General features: G+C 38.9%; 1 protein-coding gene across 2 annotated transcripts in view; it reads left to right on the forward strand.

Moving 5' to 3' along the window:
• The window catches only part of TASP1 (taspase 1), a 77,784-nt gene extending 54,342 nt beyond the window's left edge, over window positions 1-23,442 (forward strand). For both annotated transcript variants that reach the window (XM_054383656.1, XM_054383657.1), the window contains 3 exons: window positions 8,148-8,258; window positions 11,860-11,933; window positions 23,350-23,442. In XM_054383656.1, the coding sequence (XP_054239631.1) occupies window positions 8,148-8,258; window positions 11,860-11,933; window positions 23,350-23,442 (278 nt within the window). The remainder of the gene's footprint in view (window positions 1-8,147; window positions 8,259-11,859; window positions 11,934-23,349) is intronic.
• Window positions 23,443-24,810: the final 1,368 nt, after the last annotated feature.

Genomic DNA, 24,810 nt, shown 5'->3' on the forward strand with positions numbered 1-24,810 from the left:
AGAAGTTTTATGTCAAATACCTCTCTTGGAAGCTGGAGTTTGGACAGTTAGGAATCAGAGAATATGAATTTCCTGGTTATCAGTCAATGCTTGGTGGGGAGGGAGGGGGAAGCTTCAACCTAAACAATTAAACAGCTGCCGATGACTGTCATTGCATAGTGTTATTGTTATATTTTGGTGCTGTGTCACTCTAAGCTTTGCAGTATTCTTTGTGGGTTTGGAATGGAGGAAACATGTTATGAAAACGCAGAGGAAAAGATTTGAGAAGAGAATGAAGTGATCTTGAAGTTCCATATAACCTGTTTTATCCACTACATGTTTACGATTTCACAGTCGTGTATGGCATAGAACTGAATAGGGCTCTTTGTTATCTGTACAATAAAACCAGCTGAAAACTGACACAATGTGGCGATGTTACAGAAGGGTTTCTCTAGGTCCTGCCTGTGTGTCTCTTTTTCAAAAAGACTGGGATTTTACTGGTTAGCAGTATCCTCAGTTATTTAATTTCTTAAAGTCTTACCTGCAAACTTTGAAATTACGGGTGGTTTTCATTGCAGCCTCTTTATAAAAATCTTCACAGTTGCTTTAACTTAAATACATGGTTTCAGGCAGATTGCACTTTAATGTTTAACAAAACTAAACGCTCCCTAGTCTCCTACCAGCTTTCCAAACAGCATGACTCAGAAGCTGGAGAGCAATGGAGACAAATTCCTCCCAAGCGCGTCAGGCATGGCACCCCACAAGCCACTGAACCCCCTCAGGTGCGCCCCTGTATAATAGATATGCTGTTCTTAGTGAACCTGTTTCCACCAAAACCAGTGTTCAGCAAGTGAAACCATCTAGTAGCAGCTATGAAAGCTTGTCTGGTTTACATTGTTCAGAGAGGCTAGGGGCGAGCAAACCTACTGTCAAAACATCTGCAGTCAAGAAGAAACAATGGGTGCTTGTCATCGGGGACTCGCTTCTGAAGAGTGTTGAGAGTCCTATATGCAGACTTGATCCACTCTTTAGGGAAGTCTGTTGCCTACCTGGGGCCAGGGTCAAGGATGTAGTAAGAAAACTTCCTACCCTGATCTGCCCAACTGACTACTACCCATTGTTGGTTTTCCAAGTAGGCAGTGATGAAATTTTAAAAGAAGTTTGACATCGATGAAGAAGGTCTTCAGAGCCCTGGGATGAACGGTTAAGGGGTCAGGAGCACAAGTAGTATTTGCTTCTGTTCCCCCACTAGCTATGCCTAATGATGGACTAAACATGAAAATCCAGCAGATTAATGCCTGGCTGCAGGAGTGGTGTCAGTGGCAGGTTTTCGGGTTCTTTGATCATAAGCTACTCTGCAAGACTCCAGGCCTGCTGACTATAGAAAAAAACTGCTTCTCTCTGAGAGGAAAAAGAATCCTGGGACAAGAACTGGCAGGGCTGATTGATAGGACTTTAAACTAATTTTGAAAGGGGAAGAGGGAGAAATGAGCCCCACTGAGGACATTCCTGGGACAATTGTGAGGCAGGGTACCAGCTCCACTGCTATCCCAGGGGCTGTAGTGGATAGTGGATTATGCAACATCCACAATGGTAACAGATACTCCTCTGCTAAGTCTCTGAAGTGTCTGTATACCGACACAAGAAGCACGGGGAATAAGCAGGATGAACTGGCAATCTGGGTGCAGTTGCAGGGTTATGATCATGTTGCAATTACAGAGACGTGGTGGGACAGCTCCCATGACTGGAATGTGGTTATGGATGACTATGTTCTTTTCAGGAAGGACAGGCTGACAAGGTGAGGTGGTAGAGTTGTTCTCTATGTGAATAAGCAACTGGAATGTGTTGAGCTCAACCCAGGAGGAGATGGTAAAAGCATTGAAAGCTTATGGGTAAGAGTGAAGGGACCTACAAACATGGACGATACGGTTGTGGGGGTTTACTACAGACCACCAAACCAGGAAGAAGCTACTGATGAGGCCTTCTACAAGCAGCTGGAAGTACCCTCAAGATCAAGTGTCCTGGTGCTTGTGGGTGACTTCAACCACTCGGATATTAGTTGGAAAGATCACACAGCCAAGCACAAACAGTCCAAAAGGTTCCTGCAGTGCACTGATGACAACTTTCTCCTGCAGGTAGTTGAAGAACCAATAAGAAGTGCAATCTGGACCTGATACTAACAAACAAAGAAGGACTGGTTGTAGATGTCAAGGTTGGGATAATCTTGGTTGTAGTGACCACAACATGTTAGAGTTTAGTATCAATAGACAAAGAAGCAGGGTGATAAGTAAAATTTCAACCCTGGACTTTAAAAGGGCCAACTTTCCCCTCTTCAAGACTCTACTTGGAAATATCCAGTGGATTGGGGCTCTGGAAGAAAGGGGGGCCCAAGAGAGCTGGTTGATATTCAAACATTCCCTCCTCCAAGCTCAAGAAATTCCCTTGGAAAAAAAAAAATCAAGGCAAGCAGAAGACCTGCATGGATAAGCAAGGGACTCTTAGTAGAACTCAAAAAACAAAAAGGAGATTTACAATATGTGGAAAAAGGATTGGTCAATTGGGAGGATTATAGAGATATAGCCAGAGAATGTAGAGATGCAACAAGGAAAGCCAAGGTCCTCCTGGAACTGAATCTTGCCAGAGAGAACAAGAAGAGTTTTTTCAAATATATCAGGCAAAAGGTGAGCCCACTGCTGAATGAGAGGGGAGATACAGTAACTGATGAAGCAGATACGTCAGAGCTGCTGAATGCCTTCTTTGCCTGAGTCTCCACTCCTAAGACCAGCCCTCAGGAACCTCAGTCTCTAGAAGCAAGGGAGCAGAACTGGAGACATGTGGACATTCCGCTGGTCAGTCAGGACAGGGTTAGAGATCTCTTATACCATCTGAAGACACACAAATCCATGGGCCCTGATGGGGTGCATACACAAGTGCTGAGAGAGCTGGCTGATACTGTTGCTGAACCTCTCTCCATCATCACTGAAAAGTCATGGAGAACAGGAGAGGTGCCTGGGGACTGGAAGAAAACAAATGTCACTCCAGTCTTCAAAAAAGGCAAGAGTGAGGACCCAGGCAACTATAGACCAGTCAGCCTCACCTCCATCCCTGGAAAGGTGATGGAGCAGGTCATCTCTAATCACATGGAAAACAGGGTGGTTATCAGGAGCAGCCAACATGGATTTACCAAGGGGAGATCATGTCTGACTAATCTGATTGCCTTCTATGAAGTAATGACCAAGTGGGTAGATGAGGGCAGAGCAGTGGATGTCATATATCTTGACTTCAGTAAAGCTTTTGATGCTGTCTCCCATAACATCCTCATAGAAAAGCTCAGGACATGTGGCATAGATGGTTGGTCAGTGAGGTGGATTGCAAACTGGTTCCACAACCCAGTTCAGGGGGTCGTCATCGGTGGCACAGAGTCAACTTGAAGGCCTGTGGCAAGTGGTGTCCCCCAGGGATCGGTACTGGGTCCAGTTTTATCAATATCTTTATCAACAACCCGGATGAGGGGATTGAGAGTACCCTCAGCAAGTTCACTGATGATACAAAACTGGGGGGTGGCTGACACCTGTCAGGCTTTGCAGCCATCCAACGTGACCTGGACAGGATGGAGAACTGGGTGCAGGCAAACCTCATGAAGTTTAATAAGGACAAGTGCAAGGTCCTGCATCTGGGGAGGAATAACAACAGGCACCAGGACAGGTTAGGGGCTGCCCTGCTGGAAAGCAGCTCCACAGAGAAAGACCTTGAAGTGCTGGTGGACAGCAAGTTCTCCATGGAACAACAATGTGCTCTTGTGGCCAAGAGAGCCAATGGGATCCTGGGATGGATCAAGAAGGGTGTGTCCAGCAGGTGAGACCTGGAATATTATGTCAAGTTTTGGGCTTCCCAGTTCAAGAGAGACAGAGACCTGCTGGAGAGAATCCAACAGAGAGCCATGAGGATGATAGGGGAGGTGCTCAAGTCCCCTAATGAAGAGAGACTGAGATCCCTGGGGCTATTTAGTCTTGAGAAGACTGAGAGGGGATCTGATCAATGTCTATAAATATCTGAGGGGTGGGTGTCAAGTGGAGGGGGCCAGGCTCTTTTTGGTGGTTTACAGTGATAAGACAAGGAACAGTGGGTTCAAATTTGAACATAGAAGATTTCAACTCAACATGAGGAGAAACTTCTTGACAGTGAGGGTGATGGAGCACTGGGGGGAGTGGGGGGAGGGTTGTGGAGTCTCCTTCTCTAGAGACTTTCAAAACCCACCTGGATGCATTCCTGTGCGGACTACCCTAAGTGCTCCTGCTCTGGCAGGGGAGTTGGACCTGATGATCTCCTAACCTCTGATATACTGTGATACTGTGAAATATTAACAAATATTACCAAATATTTAACAAATGTTAACCCTAATATTTAACAAATATTAAAGTGCATGAAATTAAAATCAGGCTTCATTTAGTGCTTGTATATCCCTCTAATGTTTATTGAAATTCTTACCTTGAAGTGTAGTGAGATACATAGCAGAAGCAGGAGTGGCGAACAATTTCACTTTAAACACATTCCTGTATACAAGCTGTCCAAGTGCAGTGGCATAGGTGATCCATAGATACTGACCTGAAAGTCTGAATTTGACTCACATTGTAGCTCAAGAAGGTTTAGAACTGTTTAGCTGCACTTGGTTAAAGCTGGGGGATGCTGAAGCACTTTATTGGTTACACCACACCCCAGTCAGCATTTAGACCAAAGTTCTGAAGGCTTTTAAAGCTAATGTAAACAATTAAGCTGATAATGTTTTCTCTGCTATGTATGCATCTAAAACATCTGGTTAGTCCTTCAGCTGGGTAGAGTGTAAATAAAACACTTCTTTTACAGTTTAGTATCAAATCTGTGATAGAATGGATCTGTCTGATAGCTACAAATGGGAAAGCAAGCACAGGATCACAGACTGGTTGAATGGTTTGCATTGGAAGGGACCTTTAAAGATCTAGTTCCAAACGTCTCCTGCCATGGGCAAGGACACCTTCCACTAGGCAAGGTTGCTCAAGGTCTCATCCAGCCTGGCCTTGAACACCTCCAGGCCTCCACAACCTCCCTGGGCAATCTGTTCCAATGTCTCACCACCCTCACTATAAAGAATTTCTTTCTAATATCTTCTCTACATCTACCCTTCTCAAGCTTAAATACATTCACTCTTGTCTCATCACAACAAGCCCTTCTACGAAGTCCCTTTCCAGGATTCTTGTAGGCCTCTTTCAGGTACTGGAAAAGAACAGAAATGATCAGAATTTAACAGCTCATCCTGATGGCATGGTCTGTAGAAAGCTTTCTTCAGCATGGGAGCAGTTTCATTTACAGGAGACATAAAAGTTAAAATGATCTTCACTTTTATAGCTGTAGTTCTTCAGAGCAAGGCTGAATGTTGAGGCCTGTACTTCCCTCACACCTGTGAAATCTAAATACTCTGTCTCCAATCTCAGGCTAAACTTGGGTCTTGATGTTCAGTTATGGCTACTCTCAAAGATCTTGATGTAGAATTACTACGAGTACCTATTTGCTGCCTTTTCTTTTTTTGTTTTGACAGACCATTAATGCAGATTAATAATGTATATTCTTAAGAGAAGCAATTAAAACTGGTGTGGGTTTGTGGGAACCTTTTTTTTTTTTTAATTCTTAATTCTTCTCTAATGTGAAACCATTATGACTTCAATATAGTGGCAGTATTTCAGTTGCACCCTTTCTCTTTCTGTTTAAATACTAATTAAATACAATGAATATGAAAGAAATGCCATTACCTATAATAGTGCCAAAAACAGCAGTATTTCTTTTTCTCAGTGGCTGAGCTGTAACAAAGTGATCTTTAGAACCAAATTAATGAACTATGTTCCTAACTTTTTAATTCACAGTGTTTTCCAGCTTTGGAGTGTTAAGCATGGCCTTCAAAACATTTGAATTTTATGGATTGGTAATAAAGTTTCTACGGTGCATAATCACTGAAGAAAGTAACTTACTTCAGAAAACAATTTAGGCAATACAATAGGCATCATGTTTCAAGTCAATAAATAAATAAATGATATTTGTGCTGGCAGAACTGGGGTTCTCGTGAGAACAGTTGGTTGTGCATAGGTAGAGTGTTTCTTTGGATGAAATTATAAGCTTGAGAGTTTTTCTTACATGCTCAAAGCCCAAGTTGTGAATTTTTTTTTTTTCAAAAGTCACGCTGCTTATTAAAAACAAAACCAAAATATTTTCTGTTTGCAATGACTTTTCACCAGAGCCTAGCTTCTAGCCTGGATTATCTATGCAATTGAGTGTAAGATTTGGTCAGCAGACTCAGTTCAAGTTGTCTTTGCAGTACCTTAGTTTCTGAAGTAAAGATTAAAGGAGGCATGCCCCCTGTGAAGAAAACCACTCACTGGTTTTGTTCACTTGCTTTCAGAAGTGCCACATACTTCACCAGCACCTGGTTAATGCAGTGAGAGCACAAGAGATACTCTCAGCATCTTGGAAGGGATGGGGTAAAAGATTTTGATTTAGGTGATAAAACTGTTTACAACTTGCCAAGTCTTGCATTTCTATTTTAACCAAATGTACTTTCCTGTCTTGTTATCTATTATGTCAGGATTGGTTGGGGTTTTGATTCATAGGGATTAGGTCACAATCAATGAGTAATACAGTAGGTGTAATTGGTACCCACTTAGTAATAGTTCTTCTGCAAAGCAAGTGGCACTTCACAGGTAATATCTGTTTGTATTACATCAAATAAGGTAGTGCTGTTTGTTTAAGCATACAGGTTCATAGACTGAATTGGGTTTGAAGGGACCCTCAAAGGTCATCTTGTCCAACCCCCCTTCAGTGAGCTGGGCTACGTCCAGCTATGGCCCAGGGCCACACTGATCTTCAATGTCTCCAGGGATGGGGCCATAACCCCATTGCTGGGCAACCTGTTCCAGCATTTTACCACTCTCATCATAAAGAACATCCACCTTATGTTTGACAGTCTTGTATCTCTTTTGAACATGGTTGCTCTTGTGCTGAGCGAGAACATGATAAAGCTTTTAGTTTTTCTTACAGTAGAGCTTGAAGTTGGTTCTTGTTTGGGGTTGTGGGTGGAGTTTTTGGTTTTTTTTTTTTTTTCTTTTGTGTGTGTTATTTGTTGTTATTTGCATTAAAGGAGTAATTTTAATCATATGAATAGCTGTGAGCAAACGGAAGGAGGCTGATGGGTTGAACTGCTCTGAAGTTCTTGTGGCCAGCAAGTCCTTTTACAATGTCTGTAGGCTAGACATAGTATATTAATTTATTGAGAAGAAAATAATTGAGAAGAAACATGAAATGCCTGTTGCTATTTTGTGTTCTCTTTAAATCACACTGTATTGCAAATGTATGGTTAGTGTGTTTTGGGGCTTTAGTGGAAGAACTTGGTTAATCTTGTGGCTTAAGGCATTTTAAACCATACATCAATCATACCATTGTTTCCACATTTAAAGCTATAGAAATCTCCTTTCAAATTACAAACCAGAATAAGAATACTTAGACTTGATTCAGCTAACATTAAAACTTTTCCAGCTTCTGACAGAAGACATTTTTATAACATATGTGCTAAATTGTAAAAAGTAGGATGTGTTTTGGCTTTTCTGCTAACATTCATAAACCAGCAAGAAAGACAGTGTATAGCAGTTTGATGTCTCTGTACAAAGTGCTTTAAGCTGGGGAAAAATGAATGAACTGTGAAAGTGATCCAAGTTGGCTTGAATAATTTGTGTGTGTGTATGACCATCTTTATATGAGTTATACTACGGAAAAAAAATAAATATTGAGACAGTTTCTTTCAGCTTGATGCACCAGTTTTCATCATTATATCTCCCTTGATCCATGAGCAAATTGTTTTGCACTCGCAAATGTAATTTCCAATATGCTTTTTATTCCATGTAGATCTTTTTCCTTTTTGGATTACTGGTAGGTCACTATTTAGGAAGTTACTCCTTAAAAGCACTAGAAAAAAAAATAAAACTGCTGGTTTTGTAGAAGTACTGGTAGATCTGGCAGTCTTTTCAACCCTTTCTGACAATGTTAAAAATCCGAGACAAGAAAGTAAAACGGAAAAAAAAATACCAAATCGCAAAAAAAAAAAATACTTATTCCTGCTGCAAGTAATTCTCCCCAATGATTTTACTCAGGGTCACCTTTTCTGGCCAATGAAGATGGTGTTCTCGGAGGTGTGATAGTTCTTCGGTCTTGCAGGTGTTCAGCAGAGCCTGAGTCATCACAGGAGAAGTCAACTTTATTAGGTAAGAAATTCTTCCTCATTTTCACTTGAGCTGGGTGCTAACTCCAAGTGAAAGATTAAATAAAAGGTGTCTGTGCATGGTTACCATTGTTCAAAGGCCGCAGATGAAACAAAAAGGAATTGAAATTGTTTGATATGGTAAAACTCTAGGAAGTGAAATAGTAGTGTCAGCTTTGTTCTCTAAAACTGCGGAAAAGAGCATTCTTTCAGACTGGCTATTTCTGAGCAGAACTGTGACTCAGAGGGTGTGTGGAATCCTTCTAAAACCATGGCATAGAAATAATGGTTGCTTGTGGTGAGGCAGCATATGCTCTGCATACAAAGAATGGCATTTTTAGCAAAGGATAATGCATATGACTACTTACTGTTTGTCAGTGGTTTATACACTTAAAAATTCTATCTGTTCCCATTTGATCCTTCTTTTTGCAGCTGAAAATGTGAATGTTTGGAGTCTAACTTTACAATTTGAAAGGGAAGTTTCTTTACTGTTAGAAATTTTTTGTTATGCCCAAGCAAGATCTTTTTGGATGAGTTACTACTTGTGTATGCAGACAATAGAAGTACTTGCTGTTACACTGAGATCAGCAGAACTCTGTGCTTAGTCTCCATCAGTAGCTGACTGGTTCAGAAGGTTCTGAGCTTTACAACATTTTGTCCCTATTTATGTCCTAGAAAGAAGATCCTCATCTGTCTTGCTGCTACTATCATGCAGTTTGTTGTAGAGAAACAATTAGGAAACCGAGCACTGTAGAGGTGGGTGGAAATAAAGCCCAGAGACAGTAAAGCCCATGTACCTCTTTGAAGCAAAGATTTTAGACTGGGGGCTTATGAGTTATTTCAGCATGAAACTGGTACCATCTCCTTTCCTGTGGTGCTTCTCAGATGTGGGCATATGTCTGGTTGTGCTATGTGCCTATGTATTGGGTCCTATGTATTTGTTATGCTACAAGAATTAAAATTTTTCCTTTGTATAATCCTCCACTTTATTATTGTTTCCCTGAGCATTTCATAAGTTGCTGTCAGCAGCATTACAGATTTGAAGCAGCATTTGTGTCTTTTAAGATCTGACATGACAAACCTGATCACCTAATTTTAACTTTGTAAACTAAAACAAGTTGTAGCATCTCACCTGGTAAATCTTGAGTTCACAATTTTATTTTAATCTATAGGCTGTTGTTTAGAATGACACTTCAACTTTGTTTTAATTCATTACTGCTTTTGTGCTGCTAAATCCTAACATTGTGTCACCCACCTAGTAGTGTATGTTGATTTAAATACATATAATTAAACATTCTTTGCATTTTCGTTGTTTGAACTGAAAATATGTTATGTAATACCAGAGAGGTCAATGTATAGAGTAATGAAATCTCATGTTTGTTACAGGGATTTTTTTTTCTATATACTTTTTTAACTACTGAAACAAGTTGCAAGAAACTTATGTATTAAATGGTTGGAAATATGTGAAATGTCTTTAGATAAGTATTTAATTTAATTGTGATTTTAATTGTAGTTCCACTGCTTATAGTAACTGTGTTTCATGCTAGTACATGTTACCCTTGGTGGACAATGTAGAAGGGAAAAACTGTTTAAAACTTGAAAGAATATACCTAGTTATGGAAGGCAAAGAAGTAATATTTTGAGGGTGTTTGGCCTGAACTGTTGCCCAATTTCTCCACACCAAAAGATAAGGTTAAACTTGTCTAAAAAAAAAATGCTTTGACTGACAGTTGAACCTTTAGGGTGCTAAGCAGAGGTTGGCCTTATTGAGCACAGTTATGTCCTACTGAGTATGTTTCACTGTCTGAAAGCTTTTGAGTAACCATTGGCAATATCAGTTGTGAATCTATTATGGGGGAGCAAAGCCCGTATCTAAATGAAGTTCATTTTTCTTTTATGATGCTATCTACGTATTTGTCAGAATCTTCTTCAAGTCTTGTTTGTTTTTTTTCTAAAGTGTGATCTTCTTCTCTTGGTTAATTGCTATGTAAAGATAAATGGTTAAAAGGATAAGCATATTCAGCATGCCGTGACCTTTATCAAGCATATTAGAAGAATGTCAGGAATAGGAATGAATAAGAGTTTTAAAACCATCTGATGATGCTTTTTGCAGTATTTAGAAGTATCTTTCTGAAGAAATACCTGGAAAGAGCTTTTTGTGGCATCTTATGTAATTCCTGTAAGAATTCTGTAATCCAAAAGACAAATTTATACGAAGGTGCAATTTTTAAGTCTTTTAGAGTGTTCTATGAAATTTTTTCAGCTACTGTTTTTCCTCCTTCGAAATTATATGCTTAATGAACAGAAAGCAAAATGGCTGTCACGTAGAGCAGCAAGAATACAGTGAGGAAATTCATACGGCTCTACTGAATAGGAGCTAAACATACAAATAATGTCCTGTTCATCTGAATTTTGTGTTGCATCTGAGTAGGAGTGTGTGTCTGAATATATATAAAAATATCTGTGTATGTACTGGGGAATTAAAGATCACTGTTGAAACAATTGATAAATTGGGCCACTTTAAAACTTGACAACAACCAGTTTAGTGCATAACATACAGTAACAGTACATGTTAGCAGTGATTAATTTTCTTATTTGTTATCACTACAAAGACAACAGCTGGTCTTTAACATTTATATCCTAAATTAGCTGTGAGTACAGAGTAACCAGAGAGCTGATACTGTATAGCTAGTGCTAGATGTTGAGTTGATCAGGGTCAAGTTGAGAGTGCTTTGACAGGAAAGGTGAAATCAAAATGGGCTCATTCCTTCTCCATCTTCCTTTTTTGACTTTTGCCTTTGGTGCTTTTTACGTTCTTTCCAAAGAGGTGCGTGTGTATGCTCTTGATACAATTCAGCTTGGTTTTGGGACCAGGTCTTGCTCTAATTTTGCCAGATGCTTATTCTGCTTCCATCGAACATCTCTCCTGCTTTTTCTACAGGATTATTTTGTTTTCACCAGGTGTTCTTCCTGCCTGCTCTATTTTTTCAGGTCTCGTCTTGCAGACTTTTCTAACACTATGAACAGAATAGCCAGTAACAAGCATTTTTTCACAGAACTGAGATAAATACATACGTATGTGACTAACAATAGGTAAATGAAAATTTGTTATTTGATTGCACAAGTAGGATACAGGAAAACATGCAGAAGTAGAATTCTACGGAATCCTTGGATGCTGTCTAGGTTTATGTGCTGCTTGTGTGCTTATGTCTGAGTTGAAGGCAAAGAAATGCAAATTATATTTGTTTCTGCTTTATGGGTAGAACAGGCCTCTGCTTTAAAAGCTGGTCCTATCTTTTAACTGTAGTTACTGTTGGCGTGTTTCTCATCTTGGAGGTTCCACATCATTGAAGTAACATTCTCATTCTGGGTGTGCAGTGCTTATGTGCAAATAGCGCTGGGAAATCTTTTGTGTTTGATAGCTGTTTCTTTAGGGATTCAGTTGTTCTGGTAAGCAGGTTTTAGTTTTAAGTTTGGGGTTTTTTTGTGCTCTCCCAAACTGTATTTTAAGGTATATTTTTTTCTTAAGATTCCAGTCTTGTTAAATTACATTTTATATTTTAAACCAGAGCGCTTTTTGTGACTTCTTGCATTTTCCTTTGTAGTGGAATTTCTGTGGAGCCATACAACAGAAAGCATGTGTGTAGGATATATGTCTGCACAGGATGGCAAAGCTAAGGTAAGCTGTGAAGAATAGGTTGTAATACAGTGCAGAAGCTAAGCAGAATGTTATATGATAATAATGAAATATATTTTAAAATTCTGTCTTTAAGAAGATGGAAGAAGTAACAAATGCATAAGCAGTGAAACGTATCTATTGATGGGCATTTCTAATTCTTCAACTGCAGCAGTTAGCAAATCCATGCTAACATATTTATTATGTCAGGATAAGGTGCCACAAAAAACATTTCTATTTCCTCTGCTGTGTATTATTGTATTAATATATTGCTTGATTCAGTTATACTGTCTATTTTGGGTAGTGTGATATTTTCCTGTGGGCATATCTTCCTTCATGTAAAGCATTTCCACTAAGGAAGAAGGGAGCGATTCTAACACTTCAAGGGTAGTTTCTAGAATAGCCTCCCTGGTAAACAATTTGGGTGACAACACCCATGATTCTTTTAGTTTCTTGAGGTCTAATTATTTTGTTTTTTTCTGTAATGAGAGAATATGTTAAAACTGAGTTCAGCAATGGAAAAGTGCTTACCATGAAATATCAGGGATGAGAGCCATGTACTCTTAGGAATATAGCATTGGATGGAGGAAAAGGCAGGTTTTGTAATGTAAAAACCTAGAGCATTTTGGGGGAGTGTGTGGATAATGAGAATGAAATGGGTGAAGCTGAAAGCAGAGAGAAAGTCATAATTTCTGTAGACTTTTATAAATGTACAGCTATCAAAGTGAAAAGTCAGAACTGGTTAAAGTGACATTCTTGGGGAAAGAGCCACAATACAAAGGCTTGAGGGAGACAGGAAGTTTGCATCAGCAGATAATAGCAAGAAAGACTTCCAACATTTTGACAGTAGAATTTAAAGAAGGATTAATTTTCAAGCCTAGAGAAGGAAGAATTTGAAGGCCTGCGTTTGTTGGCTTTCTGCAGAAATGACTGTGGATTGGCTGAGGAAGAAAGTTTTAGTCATCAACAATGAAAGGGAAGTACAAACTCCAAATCTTTCTCTTTTTTTCCCCTTTCCTCTTAATCTTTCTTTATTTCCCCCTGCATTTAATTTGAAAGAGAAAAATACAAAGGAGGATGTGAGTGAGATAATAACACAAGGAAATTGACATCAGATATTTTAATCAGCAAGAATCATTGCTGAAGCATTGGGAACCATCATCTTCAAGGAGTAAAATGTATAGAAAAAAAGACAAGAATGCCCCAGAAGCAGGAGGAAGATAAAAAGCAACTGGTGAAGGAAGTGCTGGTAGAGCTGTTACTGAAGTACTCATTTTCATGGTCTATGTAGAGTTCTTTTCAACTGATTATCTGTGGAATAGGGTGTGGTTTTACTTGATTTCTTAATGTTTATTTTAGATTTGTAAGAGAAGAATCCAAAATCAAGCTAAAAGTTCAGACTGAAGTGAGTGAAGCTAGAGCAAGCCCAGCTGCAGATGTTCCAATATTTGCTAGTTACTTTAGAAGTCATGATACTGTGTTCACAGTGAAATAAAGATTATTAGAATGTGCAGAGTTAAATTATCAGTGTGCGCACCTGCCTTTGGCTTATGCTACAAATTCAAAAGCTGTTTCTAAGGACATATTACTGCTTTTTCCTGGTAGTGTCTAATTAATAAATAAATGCTAAATATGAAATCTGTCTGGTAATGAGTACTAACATGACAGTGCCATGCCCAGAGATGTTTTCCTACTCACAGTTGCAACATTTGACATCTGGTGTGCATTGTTTTCATACTGCTGGTAAATTCTCCAGCTGGTAATCTTGATTGTGCTGACAGACACAGCTGCTCTTCTTGGTTCACTTTTAAATTATGTTTTTGACCTTTATTGAAGAGTTAATCCCCCTCCCTTTCTTCCTCCTTTGAGTCTGTGGCCACAAATGCTTTCCAGAGAAAAACCGCAAATGCTTTTGCTGCTGACTTCTATTGATCAAAAAAAAAGCCTTCTGTCATAAAAGCTGGAATTTTATTCTGCTACAGTGAGGGGTAAGTTATAGATGGAAAACTGGGCTTGAAATAGAACACAATGTATTGCAAGTGAAAAACAAAATCATCCTTTAATAACTGTTTTGGTACAATTAATCTAGAGTGCTTGCCATAAAAATAAATAATGTTATATGAATTCATGAAAGCATAAAATATCACTTGTTTATGAGTACCACAGGAAAATGATCAGGCAGCAGCTTGTAGGGAATCATCTTTCTTTCTTGTTCTAGGGTTGTAAAGACCTTCAGTTTTTATTTCTTTCATCAGTCCAGGACTTGAGTTTTATTCTTAAACCAGGGTGTTGTTACAGTGGCTGATCTTGGGCTGCTTCAACTTAATGGACATGACAACGTGTTTTTATAGCAAGACATTTAGAAGGTGAGAAGGTTTTTAAGTGTATACTGGTATGAAGTGGACTAATATTAGAATCACAATTACCTAAAGGACTACATGCTAAAGAGAAAAAGGATCCTGCTGTCTAGTTTTAGTATGATTCTTCATGCATTGAAGGTTAATGCATTTTATAACAGGACCTAGTAAATGGTGATCCTAAACCCCTCACAAAGGTTGTGGAGGTAAGGAGGCCTTTTTCTTACAAGGCACTTCAACATTCACAAGCTAGATTCAAGCTCACCTGCACACAGTGGTATGCTTGAGAGGTGGAAGCATATTCAACTAAGTAGCTATCAGGAACTCCTTAAAACAACAGTGGGACAGGAAAGTGGGATTGGAGGGTTGAAGCAGTTTGTACATCATGATCTGACGATGCTTCTGACTGTTAGCATCATGAGCTTTCCAAATACTGTTTTGGAAATAGCCTTACAACAGGGGGTTATTCCCTCCCAATTTAGAAAAGACTGAGGTCTGCAGCCGGCCACTTGCCTCCAAACTAAAATGCCTGAATGCTAACTCACCAGTATGAAATGGCTGAGCCTGCAAGAGCTGTGGAACAATTTTGCTCTGTGACTAATAACTGTTTGATTTAAAGCATACTTTCTGGAAAGGTGTCCAGTCTGTTTTTGGAAAACCAGTTGCCTGGAAAAGTCACTGTTTCCTGTTGAATGTTGGTTTACAATGTTTGTTTGAACTTCAGAAATATTGTGGAGGCTTGCCAGGTGAACTAAGTTCACACCTTTTTGCTGACACAGTCATCTCTGGTTGCATGTCCTATTACTTGCCTTTAGCTCTCCCAGTGCTGGAAGTGTTTCAGCTCCTCCACCACTGCTAGCACTGGCATTATCATCTTCACTAACTGCATGGTTGCTAGACTGGATATTAGAAAGTGAGGATGGTGAGACACTGGAACAGGTTGCCCAGGGAGATTGTAGATGCCACCTCCCTGGAGGTGTTCCAAAGCCAGGTTGGATGAGGCTTTGAGCAACCTGGTCTAGTGGACCCCACAGCAGGAGGGTTAGAGCTAAATGCTCTCTATGGCCCTTCCAGCCCAAACCATTCTGTGATTCTATGATATCTTACTGGCTTCCCTCTGGTTCTTGTGTTCCTGAACCTTTAAATCACTTCTACAAGCAACTGATTCAACTGTACTCTCTTGTCATTCCTCATGACATGAGCAGTTCCATAACCACTTGGTGCCAGTGTTTGTCACAAATTTGTTGTGGAAGGAAAAAAACTTTTCATCTGAAACTAATCTAGACCACCTATTGCTGCAGCTTACCCAGGCTTGTTCCTGGGAGCCTCAGCTATGGTGAGCTTAAGGGACAGATACAGTTGCCAGTCTCAAACTTCCTTCCTGAAGCAACACCATAACGGATTGTTTCAACATTAGGCCTGTTCTTTGAGAAGAAGAATGGACCTTCCAAGATACCCTGAAGAAAGTTCCTGCATTGCTACCTGTATGATGGTAGAATGAGCTGATACTCAACTATGTCTAGTTGTAAGTGAGCCTCTTAGAATATTCTAGGCTGCTGTGAAAGCTTCTGTCCATGACCATGAGAATAGCTAGAAAATACTATCTGTACTAGGATGGTAAACACTCTCTGAAGTTCCTTGGCACTTAACCAGCTCCCTTTGTATCAGTAACTGCTGCATCAGCAAAGGTAAAGACTTCTAGATTGAAGGACTAGGAGATGAAATATCCTTGTAATCTGAGGAGGTATGTTTATTCCTTTTCATTCTTGTGATGTTGATTCATTGATTACTTGATATGAATTCAGGATCTTTGATAAGCTGTTGTTTCTTTTAGATTTCTGCTCAGACTTACTTTCCTTTCAGAGACACTAGTCTTCAGAAGAAATTTCCAGTCTTCTAATACATCTGTGATAGATCCAACAGCTGATCATAGCATCAGCTAAGAATGGCATTGTGTTACTGGAGCTGTGACCTCTTTAAAGATTATCTGTCAGCTTTCAATGTTCCTGAACTGCTTAGGTTACATTGCAAGAGCTTGAGCAGTTGTGTTTTCACTGTTGGGAAGACAGCCATATTCTGGCGTTCCGTGTGTACTATTGCAGGAGATGTGCAATATTTGGAGTCTTAATGGTTGGAGTAGCATCTGATAAAGCCATTTAAGTGCCAGTTTACATGGAGGCCTTTGAGACCTTCTGCCATGTAATTTAGGAGACAGAAATAACTCCTTGAATTCACCCATAATGTCATTTTATATGTAAATGTAGAATGGGAAGAAGATTGGTGTGTAGATTACAAGTGAATTGACTCCCCTTAGTTACATAGTCTTCATATCTTCGTGTTTCTTGTCCACTTGCCCAATGGAGACCACTGCAAAGGAAAAGCAGCTTTTCAATTTCTTCCTGAAGCACTGTGAGGGTCACTAGTGCCAGTTGTGAGCCAAAGTCAAGTCCAAGAAAGGAGACTTTCCAGGTACAGCTGAAGCAAGATCACTGGTTATCTCAGGGCTCATTATACTCTAACTTTGGAATTGTGTATCCTGAAACACCAAAGCAAACAAAAAGCTTCTTACTGTAGACCTCAAGGGACTGCTTTTTAAGGCTCTTGTTATGTTCCAACCTCCTTTAAGGGACTTGTAGAGAGGCAGAAATTCTCCCCTCGGTCTCATTTTCTCTGAGCTGGGCAGCCCCTGTTCCCTCAGGCATTCCTCATGGGACTTGTGCTCTAGACCCTTTACTGGCTTTGTTGCCCTTCTCTGGACCTGCTCCAGCACCTTGGTGTCCTCCTTGCGGTCGGGGGCCTAGGACTGAGCCCAGTGTTTGGGGTGTGGCTTCATCTGTAACCAGTACAGGGGGACAAAATCCCTTCCCAGGTCCTGCTGGACACACTACTGCTGATTCAGGCCAGGATGTTGTTGACCTTTTTTGGCCATCTGAACACATACCGACTCATCTTCAGGTACCTGTTGAACCACACCCTCAGGTCCTTTTCCGTTGAGCAGTTTCCAGCCACTCTGCCCCCAAGCCTGGATTGTTCATGGTGGTGTTGTAATCCAAGTGCAGGACCTGGCACTTGGCCTTGTTGAATCTCATCCCATTTGCCTTACCCTGTGAATCCAGCCTGTCCAGGTCTCCCTACAGAGATTCCCTACCCTCAAGCAATCAACTCTCTCACAGCTTGGTGTCATCTGCAAACTGACTGAGGGTGCCCTTGAAATGATGCAGAGATGTGGTGTTAAGGGACCAGACTTGGTAGTTAGATGATGTTTGGACTTGATCATCTTAAAGGTGTTTTCCAACCAAAACAATTCTATGATTCTGTGAAAAGACAGTGTAGTGTATGTCTGCAGCATGAATTCACATACCAGCTGCATCACTTGAAGGTTCTGGTAGGCAGCCTTTCTTTGATTCAGTATTGTGTATCTGTGCATAATGAATCAGGAGCCCTTTTATTTTGGCGTTGGTATAGTGTTTCTTCACACACAGCCAATGGTTCTCTGCAGAAAGTATAATGGGCAGATATGCCACAGTAATTTTTTTTCCTGGATATCCCAATTTTCTTATTGTCTTAGTGACTGAGAGTAGTGAGGGGCTGGGGGAGAGTGTGTTTTTGCTTGAAGAGTGATACTTCACTGTGTTTTCAGTAAGTGATTGAAGTCAGAGTGCTTTCTTTCCAATGAGATCTTAATACTAACAATGTGTAGTTTTTGTCCTGTGTTATATGTAGGCATTTGAAATAATCTGTCAGCTCACTGTGGTTCTTCATATGCATATATTTGCTATATAAGGTGTGTATGAATATTGTTAACTGTTGCAGTTATTGTAAACACTGCAATACTTTTGATGTATCTTTGTAGTTCAGCTTCATAAGCTGTAGCTTTTGTAACAGCTAGATGACCCAGAAGACAAATTTCTAAAAATCTAGTTGTTTTATTTAGTGTAATCCAATTCAGTTGCCACTTTGTCTGCCAAAGAAAGATTTCGGTTTTATAATGTGAATTACTAAGCTTTATGATATGGCAGGTTATTGCAAAGCTATATATGCCATTTCTTCTATTTCCTCAAATTCCTTTGCAAGATATGAGGTAAACAGTAGTGGAGGGTGTTGCATATTGCTGCGTTTGAAAACATCCATCAGCAGCAACTGCTGTCAACAGCAAATGTTGTGGCTGCAATATGCAAACAAACCGTATCTGACAGCCCGTTTCATTTTTTCAGTATGAACAACATTCTGGGCAGGGAGATCGTTTCCAGTTGACTTTTCTTGCTGAGATGTTAGGTGTCATAATCAGATTTATTCACCTTTACTAACACTAAAATGTAGCAAGATTACTTCCCTCTGTGTTTGAAGTGATGTACATGACAAACAATACATATGACAGACTGCCTATGACTGTACTCGTTGTTGATGGTCTTCTGATGATGGGCTTCTCATTTTACTTTGTGATTAACAGGTCTGTGAAAGCCCTTTGTCAGGGGAGGGACAGTTATGCAGAGCTCACTGGGTGAAGATACACATCTTGGAAGAACTCTAATTCTAATTCGAAAATTAGTGGAAAAAGTTTACTAAGCCTGTTTTAGTTAAGAGAAATACTAAGTCAAATAATTCAGTCATTCATTTCAGACTACAGAGACAGTCTTTTAACTTCATGAGACAGGAAAAGTATATGTCACTGTTACACTTTTTTTTTTTTAAATCTACACTGTTGTCTAGAGTCTGAGGGATCAGAAATTTTCACTTGAAAACAGCTCACTTAAAAACAAAACAAAAAATGCCAGCAGCAACAACAACAAAACCACAAAGCCCCCCCAAACAACAAAACCCATCTAACCTCTCCTAGTTCTCTGATAAAAATAATTTTGCACCTTTAGTGCTACGATGCCAATTAAAATATTTGGCTTGTAGACATTCATGGAAATTACGGGCTCTGAGATGGGGTGATAAGTTTAGGGTTTTGGGTTGAGTTCTTGCTAAAGCCAGTAGTTCTGGAACTTTCCTCATATTTGGCTGACATTTTAGAATGGAGCAAGGAATTGTATATGCAGGTATGCAAATACAAATGATCTTAGACTGTCTAAACACATATGTAGAGAGATTATAATGCTCTAGTTTTACACTTCCTTAAAATTTGGTGTTTTCTTTCCCTCATACGTTAATATTTTTAGATACATAAATAGTGTATGGTAATATACTTAACCTACAGAAAGTGAATTTGGAAAACCATTGGCTTCCTAAGCAAGCTGCATGTATTCTTTGGTGCCTGAGAGCCAGGAGTACACCATCAGTATGTCTCTCTTTCTGCCTTTTGCCCACAAGGACAATAATTTTTCTTTCTTTCTTAAAATTTCACCAAACAGGTTGCTCATGGGATATTTTGATAGCAGCAGTTGCCACTATTTTGCAGGGCAGCTTTTGCTGTCATATGTCAGGTGTACATTCAAACCATGTTGGAGAAGGTCTTCCCAGGAGGCAGAGCAGTAGAGGTTGGCTATTGTTGCCAGAATGGGCTATTCCTGCCTAGGAAATATAAATGGAGAATAGGGGGCCAGACTGTTCTCCTGATGGCAGCATGTACCCAGCTGGAAAGCTTGTAGACCTCTGAGTGATTCTGAATTTCTGAAGAATAAATGGCTTTGGTACTTTTTTTTGTGAGTAAGGCAGTAGAAAGCAATTTCATTGTGTGATGGCCTTGGTCTTTCATTATATTTCATCTCAATAGGGTAATGAATGGAAAAAGTTTGTTTTATAGATTATTTAGTCCAAAGTACATCCTGAGTGTGTAATAAGAAAGCTAAACACATGAAGTACTCCCTAGATTTGCTTAAGAACTGAGTGTGCTGCCATCTGGTAGTTGTACTCTGTCCTCTTGGCAGCTTTTGATTAATTTCTGTTTTCTTATGCAGCATTGTCTGTGTTTCAGCTTCAACTTAGTTCATTTTACATTGTATATATGCTTTTAATAAAAAAAAGTGAAGATGTTGTGACAAACTTTTATGCAAATAATACTTTTATGCAAATAAAGGGAGGAGAGTAGCTCCTTAAAGACTGAAAAGGAAAAAAATCTTTTTAGATTACTTGGTCTCAGGGTTGTTTCAGAATCTTTGTCCCGGAGACATGAAATAAAGTCAGTCTTGGCACAACTTGTTTGTTTTTTTTTTTTAAAAAGGTGTATGAAAAATGTCTAACTTGAAAAGCAGATCAAATGTTCTTGACAAAAATGATGGAATTATATATTGTCCCTGTAGCAGTTAACACTTTTTGTAGGGCATAAAGACCTATTAGTTTAGGACTTGAAGGGTCATGGCCAACTTTCTACTGTGCATCAAAAAGATTGGGGAGATAGTAACGTGCTATGTATCTACAGCACTGGAGCTGGTTGCTCTGTGGTTTTGGCTTGGTTAGGAAGAAAAGAAGCAAGTACATGGAGCAGGAATCAGTGTCTGAAGGTGGTTAGATTGATTGTGCTTTTTGGAAGGATGGGAAGCAAAGTTAAGTAGTTCATATACTGCTTATGTTTTTTCCTCTTGATCTGTGGACAAGAGGTTCCTCCTTTAAGCTGCAAATAAAGATCTGTGGTAAGTAACTGGTCTAGCTGTCAGGACCTCTGCTCTTACTGGGCTCTCAGCAACCTTTCGTTTTTCTCTTGGTAAGCAAATCAGATTATTCTAAGGACAGTAAAATCACTCTTTATGGAGTTGAAGATGTGGATTGCCTTGTCATTCTTTATCTACCTTTCCTTGGCATATGGTTTCCTCAAACAGAGGATTCCAAGAAGCTGAGTAGAGAATTAATTCAGTAAAACTTGTTCCTTTCCTGTTTTTGTTCTTCCAGGCACAATTTCCCCCAGATGTGGGTTCATTCAACTTGTAAAGTTGACAGACTAATCGAATTCAATTAAAAGCTTTCCAGTGTTGTTCTTTTTTGTTTGCTTTTTATTTTTCTGTTTTAAAAATCTAAACCTACAATCTGGACTTAATGTAAAATATGATGTTGGGATCTAAAAATGTAACAAGCTCTACAAATAAGTTCTGTGGTTGCATTTAAAAATATTAAATGTCCTTTGATCTTTTTATTTACTAGAGATTGTTCTTGTTGCTACAAACAAGGGAAATAAAATTATAAGTATTCACTTGGGGGTTCATATGAAGTTGTCTTGACAAGGCAATGTTATTCTTTCACATTACTTGTTAGGTAACATTTTAAACATATAAGCATTTAAATGTTTAAACATTTAAACAGTTATCATTTTAGGTTTGTCTCATTTTTGTTCTATATAAGGCAGCCATTGGTGATGGTCATAAGTAGTAGCCAGTGGAAAACAGCAGCTCTATTTACTCCATCATAAAAGGTATTCAAATAAACAGGATGTGAGCAGAGACTTTAAGAAAGGTTTTGTTATATTAGGCTTGGGTGTTTCCGTAAATGGATGTGTACAGATGCTGGTATATAGTGGTTTGTGGTCTTTGGTATTTTAAATGTGTTTTTCCATTTATAGGAGATGAGGTTTTGTGTAGGAAATGTGTTTTGAACAGCAATGTAAGCCTAGCTACTTGATCATGTATTGATAGACATTGACTCTCTGCTTATCCTTGCTCAAATACTTATTCGGATATGCTTAACTAAATTTTTTAAAAGTAACAGGATCTGTAAATTTCATGTGGATTCAATGAAGCCTCACATTTTACTCCTGCAATTACATAGCAGTCTATTAGGCATTTAACTTTGGGTTCTGGGGTGAGTGAACCCTATGCAAAATGTTAATTCCTGTATTGACTCAGAAAACTAATTCACATAAATGGAGTCTGTTGTAGTTGTAATGAAAAAATATGACTACCAAATTTGTGATAATCATGATGGTTCTATTGCTTCTATTTTGGTAATAGGCTTCTCCAACGGTTCTTGGCAGCATTCTTGGGCTTCTGTGCTTTTTTACTGTATTGCTACAATGATCTGCTAATAATTCTAACTGATCCCTGTGTGAGCACCCTCACATATAAATGATGCCTGCCTTAGAGTGGACCACTGGTTTGCTTTGATTGTGTCACTTTTTAGTGAGATACTGCATTCTTCTACTGAAGAAATTTGCTACTGTGGCTGTCTGTTGCTTTTAATTTAGAGATTTTTTTTTTTTCAAAGACCTGGAAAAATGTCTTGGGTCTGTCACTCAAAAAAAAAAATTCTCCTTCACTTGTTTGTCCTCGTTTTTCCTTCTCTTTATTTTTTTTATTTAAGCTTGTGAAATAATACATCCAAAAACAGGCAGTTACATTTTAGAGGGAAACTAACATATCAGAAAAGAGCTTTTGCTCATCATTAATAAAATGCACCTCAAGAATATTAAGGATCTTTAACAGGTTTGTAGTGTCACTGAGTACAGTAGAGTTAAAAGCTGAAGTTTTGTATACATACACACACACAGCCACTTTCTGGCTGAAACACTACAGAGCTATCTCAAAGGGCTGTTTTTAAAACCTCTCCATGGAAAAGATGCCTGTTGACAGAAACAATTGCTCTTTGGGCCTGTTTGTTTGACACTTGGCAATAAATGTTTTAGGGGGGGAGTCACTGGGGGTTTTAGGTAAACAAGTATTTTTTGCAGAGAAATTGCATTGCATCCTCATCATCACAGTTGCCTTGTGCTCTGAAGTGTTAGTTTATCTCTGTCAAGTAGTGTGTCTAAAACTTCTCTAAGATATGTTTCTGTATGCACTACTAAACTTTTTTGAATCTCCCTAAAAAATAGACTTATAAATGATGAAATGCCACAGTTGCTTTTCTTTTTTGCCTTCCCAATGGCTAGTCTTTTCTTCTACTTCCAGTGCACTGAGTCATCCAGTTTACCTTTTCTACACATGTCATGGTCCTTGTCTTCATGTGTTAAACATTAATACAAACAAACAAAAAAGAGGAATCATTCCATGTCTTTGCAGCTTTTCAAGTTGCTTTGTAGCTTGCCCTCAGACTTCAGTGATAGAACAGCTTAATTGTTCAACACATAAAAGCTTGCTTTGTGTCCTGCATGATTTTACCTTTCTTCTCATTTAATACTCTCTTGACTTTTCCAGACTCACATTTCAAGGCTTCCCCCTGGAGCTGTGGCAGGACAATCTGTGGCCATAGAAGGAGGAGTTTGCCGGCTGGAGAGTCCAGAAAGCTGAATGGCTGATTCCTCACTTCATTGCAAAGAATGTGAATTACTTTTTGTACAATAAGTTTTTTGTGTTTTAACAGATGTTGGAAATTCTATTCTTGTTTTATACCCTGTATTGCAACCATGTGCACCATAACTTGAGACAAGTGCTGCTGTAGTTTATGTTGTCACTCTATGATTGGGGGTGTGTGCATGTTCATTTTCCCCCCTAATAATGAAATAGGAACTCTTCCCAGTTGTGTGAAGATGATGTGTGATTAATGATCTCATTTTCATTGTTTTATGTTTGAAAAATAACTGAAAGTTGAAGTGTAAATTTAAAGATAATGGTCACAATTGTCATTCATGCTCTAAATTTAAAAGTAACAAGTCTTTGAAGTGGCTATATAATTACGCAAAAATGATCATGGTTTCTAAGTTCCTCATTGATTTAAGGGAATCCAGAGGTGGTTTAAACATGGGTTGTCATTTTTCCTCCCCAATAAGGAGGATTTTATTATTTTTCTTCGGCAAAGAATGGTTTCAGTGAAACAAACTAGAGCAAAATTAAGGCTAGATCTGTTTTTAAAATAGTCTTATAGGTCATTTCTCTGTTCCCAGACTAAGATGTTAATAGCTTCAAGCTGTATGTATTACAAAAAGCTATATGAAGATGATGTATCGTAACACAGTCTTTATGTATAATGGAATATTACAGTGTAAATAAGAAGACAAAGTTTATGGAAAGATTCACTATTATTCTTCACTTCTGTTTTAAATCTATTTTTAAGAGAGGTACAGAAATGAACATATTACTGGATGCGAAGTGCAATGTGTATTAAATGGACGCTGGGAGGTCTGATACTAGCTTTCTTATTGATAAAGCAACTTCCTAAAGTCCAGCCACAGCATGGGTATTTATATAACTGTGTGTAATATGTATGTACTGTGCATAAATTTACTGTAATCCTTTTTATACCTTCAACAAAACTGCATTTTAAAACAATGTAATCCTTGTCTGCCTTGTGAAGCACTGGCAGCTGAACTGCCATTTATCACCTCTTCCAATATGTTAGCCAGATCACCCAAGTCCTAAAAGTGAGTTCTGACACACAATCTTCCATTCAGTTTGGGTTTTTTTTGGTTTGGTTTGATTTGGTAGGGTTTTTTTATTCCTTCACAGCATTGGCAGCAATAGAAGACTTTTGTAATTAATCCATTGTCCTGATAAGTATGCCAAAGAGAAACTAAAATAGTTCATCTTTTTCCCTGGTGGATATTTGATAATTCTGTTTTCAGAACTAGTGGACAAATAGATATTCAGACTGTATTTGCTTAATCGGGCATTGTACTTGCCTGTTTTGTAACGTTGTGCCTGCCTATAACAGACATACTT

The sequence above is a fragment of the Indicator indicator genome, chromosome 9, assembly GCF_027791375.1.
Source record: "Indicator indicator isolate 239-I01 chromosome 9, UM_Iind_1.1, whole genome shotgun sequence".
NCBI classification, from domain to species: Eukaryota; Metazoa; Chordata; class Aves; order Piciformes; family Indicatoridae; genus Indicator; species Indicator indicator.